The sequence below is a fragment of the Mobula birostris genome, chromosome 9 (genome assembly GCF_030028105.1).
Source record: "Mobula birostris isolate sMobBir1 chromosome 9, sMobBir1.hap1, whole genome shotgun sequence".
NCBI classification, from domain to species: domain Eukaryota; kingdom Metazoa; phylum Chordata; class Chondrichthyes; order Myliobatiformes; family Myliobatidae; genus Mobula; species Mobula birostris.
This window is the reverse complement of record NC_092378.1, coordinates 130,896,648-130,904,242: the sequence shown is the minus strand read 5'-3', so window position 1 is coordinate 130,904,242 and position 7,595 is coordinate 130,896,648. Positions and strand designations below refer to the sequence as shown.

The window sequence follows — 7,595 nt, the reverse complement described above, 5'->3', positions numbered from 1 at the left end:
AGCAACCCTGTCAAGTTACCCCGCCAAAGCGAGCCTGCAAAGTTTCCTCACCGAGGTGGGTCCGTCAGTTAACCCGCCGGAGGGAATCAAGAACCGCTGTCGACTGTTTCCGGGCTGAGTTGAGAGCTCACCACTACCTGGTGGCATCCATGTACCGGGTCAAGTCCCGGCCCTGGCGGCATCCAAGTTCCGAGTCAAGTCCCGGCCCTGGTGGCATCCAAGTTCCGAGTCAAGTCCTGGCCCTGGCGGTCTGTGATTCCTGTCCTACACCCCGTCTGTATCCCTCGCCTGCACCTCGGTCTAGTTCTATCGCTGGAACTAGATAGGTACTGTCTGGTGTTCTTTCGTGTTGGTCTTGTATTGTCCTCGCCTCCCTGGGGTAAGCCTGGCCATCTTGCTGTTGCCCCGTGGGGGTCATGTCTTGTCGTGTCTTGTCCTCGCCTCCATGGGGTAAGTCAGGCCGTCTTGCCGTTGCCCCGCAAGGGGGGCGGTTCATGAGTCCCGGCCCTATGTCCTGTACTCAAGGAAGGGTCCTGGCTCTCTGTTCTGTGTGTGAGTCCCGGCCCTATGTCTTGTACCCAAGGAGGGGTCCCGACTATGTGTTCTGTGTATGTGTCCACGGTTCCATGTACCTGCTCTCCTGAGACCGAGGCTCTGTTTTTCCATGTTCCTCCTCTCCCTAGTCCATGTCATGTCCATGCCTGGTTCTGGGGTCCGAGCCAGAGGCAAGAGCCAGGTACTGGGTCCTTGCCCAGTCTCTGGCTCGGAGTCCATACTGTAGCCTCTTCATGTCGCCTCTAGTTTTGGGATCCGATTCCGAGTCCTAGCCCAGACCCTTGTCCCAGCCTAGTCGTAGCCCTGAGTCCTTGTCCAGTTCGCTATCCCTGCTCCTGCCTTGCTCTCCTGATATCGAACAATAAATTAAATTTGATTAACCTCTCAAGATGTGTCTTGCATTTGCGTCCACCCTTGCTCCCACTGCCCCACCTGTGTGACATGCACTGGCCACCTAGTCACACACTTGGATGTACTGACCACCTGGATGTACTCATCACATGGACACATACCTGGATGTACCGACCACATGGACACACAGCTAGGTATACTGACCACATTGGCACACACCTGGATGCGCTGACCACATTGACACACATCTGGATGCACTGACCTCCTGGATGTACTGACCACATGGACACATACCTGGATGTACTGACCACATGCGTACAGCCATGTAGGCACCCAATCTTGTTCACACTGTTATGCTTGCCCCCCCCCTCACACTAGGTCTTCTCCCTTAAACCTTTCATTCTTCTAACCCCTTTCCTCAATCTCCTATGCTGGGTCCTCCTTCTCCTGTAGTCTCTGACAACCACTTTGATCCCTCCCTTTCAGCTTAATATTTGTTTTTTTCCCCCCTCTTCACCCTTGAGTCACTGATGCTCAGTGAGAGTTTCACTCGGGCCTCATCTTAACATTGGTCTGACTACAGACCAAAGACCTGAATTCTGATGGTGAGCTGAGAGTGACCACCTTTGACAGCAAGCCAACATATGGCACCAAGAAACCCAAGGAACTGAAATCAATGGGCTCCACAGTCCAACATCGCACAAAGGAAGAAGGTCATGGTACTTGGAGGTCATTATTACAGCCCAGGACAACACTGAATTAGGAGAAGTTCTGTAGGTCAGTGACTATATGCCCAACCACATTCAACTGTTGAATGAATTGGGTGAATTGACAGACTGGGCATAGCAATGTGATGCTTTCCATGCCATACAAAAGAGATGTATATAACTATATAACAATTACAGAACGGAAACAGGCCATCTTGGCCCTTCTAGCCCGGCTGAACTCTTACTTTCACCTAGTCCCGCTGACCTGCACTCAGCCCATAACCCTCCATTCCTTTCCTGTCCATATAGCTGTCCAATATCGAACCTGCCTCAACCACTTCTGCTGGAAGCTCGTTCCACACAGCTACCACTCTCTGAGTAAAGAAGTTCCCCCTCGTTACCCCTAAACTCTCATAACTCTCAACAACTCTCAAACTCTCAACTCTCACATGTAGTGCGAGGTACATGCCTCATCTCTGCACGAATAGTTTCAATGTTGCCACTCCCAGATCTAATTAACATTGTTCAGGACTTGTGTATTAATCTACAACCCTGCACTCCATCCGCCGCTCTAACGACATTCCGCTCTCACCCACGCAGATTCCCCAAGATTTGCCTTAAAGCTCTGGAACGATCGAGTGAAAGGTGCACCAGGGAAATCAGTAACCATTGCCACACGCACCTGATACGTTTGGCAGCGACTCCGGTTGAAGTGAAACAACGCGACTTGTATTTGGCGCCGTTTCTGCGCAATGCAGTCCAACTCTTGGACCCCGCGTCGTGCGCGCCTGAACTGTAACCACCGACAATTCGTAGAGCTCTTAAATCCGAAACGTTTTCACAGCTCTCTCCCTCGCTGCATGAGGGTTATCAATTTGAGTTCTCTCCTGCAAGCAGCGAAGCAGGGACTGGGTTGCACAAGAAACCAGCGTCGTAAAATTCATAGTGAGGAATGTGGAAATTTCTGGCCACCAAGATGAGAAGGTTTCCTTGGATCTCCAACGTGGCTTTTTACAGCTGCGTCTTCGCGGCGGGGGATCTGGCTCAGCAGAATCTCTCAAAAAAGGAGAAAGTGGACTTTAAACGAACACGAAATGTCACCACTCTGGCGTTGACCTTTCACGGCCATTTCTTCTACCTGTGGATGAAGACCATTGAGAGCGGGTTTCCCGGCGCCACGGCGGGCGTCGTTCTGCGGAAGCTGGCGTGTGACCAGCTGATCGGCACTCCCGCCGGTATCAGTGCCTTCTACATAGGTAGGTGTCTCCGTCTCATGCCAGTGCACAGGATGCCCACTCTGGGCGAGGGTCGCCGCCACACACTGAGCACAGACCGATGAACACGCTCGACTTCTGCCGGACCTCCGGGCACCTTAATTAGACGGAACGTTAAAACGCTCACCGAGCCATCTGAATTCGGATACCCACGAAACGGCAGATGGCGGGATCTGGAGCGACACACAAGGTGCTGGGAGAAGTTGACGAGTCAGGCAGCATCTGGGGGTGGGGAATGGACAGCGGCGTTTCGGTTGAGGTCCAGATGAAGGGTCTCCACCCGAAGCGTCGACTGTCCATTTCCTTCCATCTGAATTAGGGTCGTTTTTGAAAAGTAATGACCTTGACAGATATAATTTCTAACATTCCTCCCTAACATTGGTAAAATGCAACTAACTGACAGCGTAACCTAGAATCTTTATTCCCCCTCCTTTCCGTATTTTGAGGCCGTTTGTCATTTCCTTCTTGTTCTACCTCCGGGTATAATTTTCGATGAAGTGGAGGTGCGATATCAACATTGCTTTGCCGATTAATATTGTGGCGGTGGAGTACAGTCGTGAACAGGCAAGAAATTCTATGAAGCCTTTTCCTAATTGACCGCACTTGGTAACCCCAGTGTACAAAGTAGGTTTGGATTACCGTGCTGTTATTTTTGAAAACAGATCTGGTAAATCATTTAAATGTCTATTAACGTTAACACCAAAAGTAGAACAAATGGGAACAAAGACGAGTGGGCGCAATGATAGTCATTATAATTACGACAGGGGCCAAGGAACTGGGCGCATCAGTTGCCTGCTTTAATTTACTTTTATTCTACATCCCACTCCCAATCTAATTTCGGGTTCTTTTCCACCTACGCGATTACAGCAGCTCATCTCAGCCTTGGGGATTCAACACCTCGGGGACATATAGCCCACTAAGTCTGCGACCATCTGGCACTCAACTACACTAAGTCCCGTCTCATTCTCTCTGCACTCCCTTCAGTGACCCTTCTCCCGCTTCTACCGCTCGTCTGCACACGGGGTGGGGTGGGGGCAATTATCCCGACGCGGCCACCACTATTTTGGTGAAACCCGACGTAAATTGGAGGGCAGCTCTGTCGAGCACATCCTGCCCATCCATCAAAAGCGGAATTTCCCGGTGATCAACCATGCTAATTCCTGGCCCTATTCCCGCTCTGACCATGTTGGTCCATGGCCTGCTCTTTTGCCACGATGAGGCCACTCTCAGGGTTGAGAAGCAATCTCACATATTGGGCTTAGGAAGCCTCCAACTTGATAGCATGAACATCAGTTTCTCCTTATAGTAATTATTTTTTTCTCAACCCCTTCCCTCCTTTATTCCCCACTCTGGCCTCTTACCTGGCTATCTCCTCTCCCGGCGCCCCTCCCTCGTCTCCTTCTCCGGTGGGCCGCTCTCCTCTCCTAACAGATTCCTTCTTCTCCAGCCCTCTACTTGTCCCACCCACTGGATTCACCCATCACATTCTCCTTTATCCTCCTTCCTCTCCACCCACATTTTTATGGTGGTGTCTTCCCTCTTCTTGTCCAGTCCTGACAAAGGGTCTCAGCCCAAGTTGTTGGCTGTTTCTTCATTTTCACAGATGTGTGGCTGCCAGCCTGGGGTCAATGGACCCCTTGTTAACAGTCCTGGTCCATGGCATAAAAAAGATGGGAATCTCTGCCATAGATGTTGCCTGTGTTACAAGGGAGGTGTAGATGAGCAGACCAAAATGCAAGACTCAAACACTGAAGTACTAGGAACAGGACTATGTTTATCAAGATAGCAAGACAAGTAAGGAAGAGATGATGCTGGACATTGACACAGGCCCTGGACGAGACTAGGATTCAGGGCCTGGGCTAGGACTTGGACAAGAAACACAGGACCCAGACAGGGAACTAGGAATGAGGAGCCTGGACTAGGAACACAAAACTCCAGAACCAGAGCCTGGACAAGTACCCGGAACCTGGGTCTTGGTTGGAACTTGGAACCAGAACCCAGGTCTAGGCTGAGACTCAGGACTAGGATCTTGGCAAAGACAGGACATGGCTACAGGACAGGACAAGGTACTCCAGCACAGGATGAGGAATCTCCAGCACTGGGCTGGGTGAGGAACTCCTGGGCTGGACAAGGAGTCAGAACTAGATGAGGACACAAAGCTCAGATTTGGACAGGGCTGGAACACGGCACCAGGACTTCGTCCTGGAACACAGGAACATAGAGCCTTGGATGTGGACTGGATGCTCAGAGCCTTGGACGAGGTTCTCCAGGGCAGGCCGAGGCTCTTGGACTCAGCTTGGTTAAGCTCTCAGATACAGAGCCGGAACTCCTCCTTGGGACGCAGGGCCTTGCCGAGGTAAACTGCTGAGGGACTCCTGGACTGGATGAGAACATGGCACCTGGAAATTGGAACACAGAACACAGAGCCAGGACCCCTCCTTGGGAACAGGACCTAGGGCCAGGACTCTTCTTTGACACAGACACTAAACACAGAGACACAAAGAGATAGTTCCTTATCTTGGCATGGCAAGCCTCCAGTCTCACTCCAGCAGTTGAACTTGCCAGGAATGCAGGCAAGGGTTCAGAAGGAAGGGGAAGGAAACAGTCCACCCAGGAATCCTTGGTTTGAGCGGTATTTATGTGCCAGCCCAAAATGAGAATCAGGTGTCTCAATTAAGGCACCCAATGGAACAAGGGAAAACAGGAAAACCTGGAATAAGGAATCGACAGATCGGACCGTGAACCGGAATGCGGACTTCACGGACTGGACCATAACATCCTGACCTGCTGAGTTCTTCCAGCATTTTGTGTCTGTTGCTCCAGCCAATTAATCTGCCAGCTTTGGGATGTGGAAGGAAACCGAGGCACCAGGAGGAAACCTACAGGGCCACATGGAGCAACACACACAAATTGCTGGTGAATGCAGCAGGCCAGGCAGCATCTATAGGAAGAGGTACAGTCTACATTTCGGGCCAAGAACCTTCACCAGGACTAACTGAAAGAAGAGATAGTAAGAGATTTGAAAGTGGGAGGGGGAGGGGGAGATCCAAAATGGTAGGAGAAGACAGGAGGGGGAGGGATGGAGCTAAGAGCTGGAAAGTTGATGGGCAAAAAGGATACAGAGCTGGAGAAGGGAGAGGATCATGGGATGGGAGGCCTAGGGAGAAAGAAAGGGGGAGAGGAGCATCAGAGGAAGATGGAGAGCAGGCAAGGAGTAATTGTGAGAGAGACAGAGAGAGAAAAAAAGGAAAAAATAATAAATAACAAACAAATAAATAGATAAATAAGGGATGGGGTAAGAACAGGAGGAGGGGCATAACGGAAGTTGGAGAAGTCAATGTTCATGCCATCAGGTTGGAGGCTACCCAGACGGAATATAAGGTGTTGTTCCTCCAACCTGAGTGTGGCTTCATCTTTACAGTAGAGGAGGCCGTGGATAGACATGTCAGAATGGGAATGGGATATGGAATTAAAATGTGTGGCCACTGGGAGATCCTGCTTTCTCTGGCGGACAGAGCATAGATGTTCAGCAAAGCGGTCTCCCAGTCTGCGTCGGGTCTCGCCAATATATAAAAGGCCACATCGGGAGCACCGGATGCAGTATATCACCCTAGTCGACTCACAGGTGAAGTTTTACCTCACCTGGAAGGACTGTCTGGGGCCCTGAATGGTGGTAAGGGAGGAAGTGTAAGGGCATGTGTAGCACTTGTTCTGCTTACAAGCATAAGTGCTGGGAGGGAGATCGGTGGGAAGGGATGGGGGCGGGGGGAACAAATGGACAAGGGAGTCGCATTCCTGGAGTCCACAGATGTTGACTGCAAGGTTGTTGTTGTGACACAACTTAACCAGCTGATCTATCTTGCCTCCTTATCACAATCTGAAATTCTGCCAAAAATAGTTGTGTTATCAGCAAATTTATGGAATGCATTTGAGCTGTGCCTAGCCACGCAATGGTGGGTGTAGAGGGGGTACAGCAGAGGGCTAATCGCACATATCTGAGGTACACCACTGCTGATTGTCAGCAAAGAAGAGATATTATGTCCAACCCACACAGACTGTGGTCTGCTGGTGAGGAAGTCAAGGATCCAGTTGTAGAGGGAGGGACAGAGGCCCAGGTTTTGAATCTCTTAACCATTTACAGAATCTCACATTTGCTCCCAGCACCCCTTCCCCCTCCTTAGCCTAAGACATGGTAATTTCTGAAAATTTTCTTCTTCTGATGAGAGTTTGTCCACCCCATACCCCTTTCCACAAATGTTTTCAAAGTACTTCAGTACTTTAAGTTTTCAGCAAAAACAAGCAGCTAGAGGAACTAATTGATCTTGTGGGGTCAAGGAGTTTAGAGTCCAGACCCTACAGCAGCACAGAGTACATAGAAGAGTACAGCAGAGCAGACTCCAGAGCTGTGGCCTGTAGCCATTGGCTTCACTCACCTCAGCGCTGAACTGACTTCACGGCTGTGGACTAACTTTGGGGACTCTGCAGTTCATATCTGTGTATTATTCGTTTTTTTATTGTTTGCATGATTTGGGTTCTTTTTTTGCACATGAGATGTTTGTCAGTCTTTGTTGTGTGTGGTTTTTCATGGATTCTGATGCATTTCTTTGTTTTGTAGCTGCCTGCAAGAATTTGAATCTCTGGGTTGTATACAGTATACATACTTCGATAATAAATTAACTTTGAACTTTGAGCTTTGAACAGACGAACA

General features: G+C 50.0%; 1 protein-coding gene across 1 annotated transcript in view; it reads left to right on the top strand.

Annotated features, from left to right (window-relative positions):
* Positions 1-2,419: 2,419 nt before the first annotated feature.
* The window catches only part of LOC140203466 (bMERB domain-containing protein 1-like), a 94,889-nt gene continuing 89,713 nt past the window's right edge, over positions 2,420-7,595 (top strand). The window contains exon 1 of the mRNA XM_072269529.1: positions 2,420-2,869. Coding sequence (XP_072125630.1) covers positions 2,566-2,869 — 304 coding nt within the window. The 5' untranslated portion in view covers positions 2,420-2,565. The remainder of the gene's footprint in view (positions 2,870-7,595) is intronic.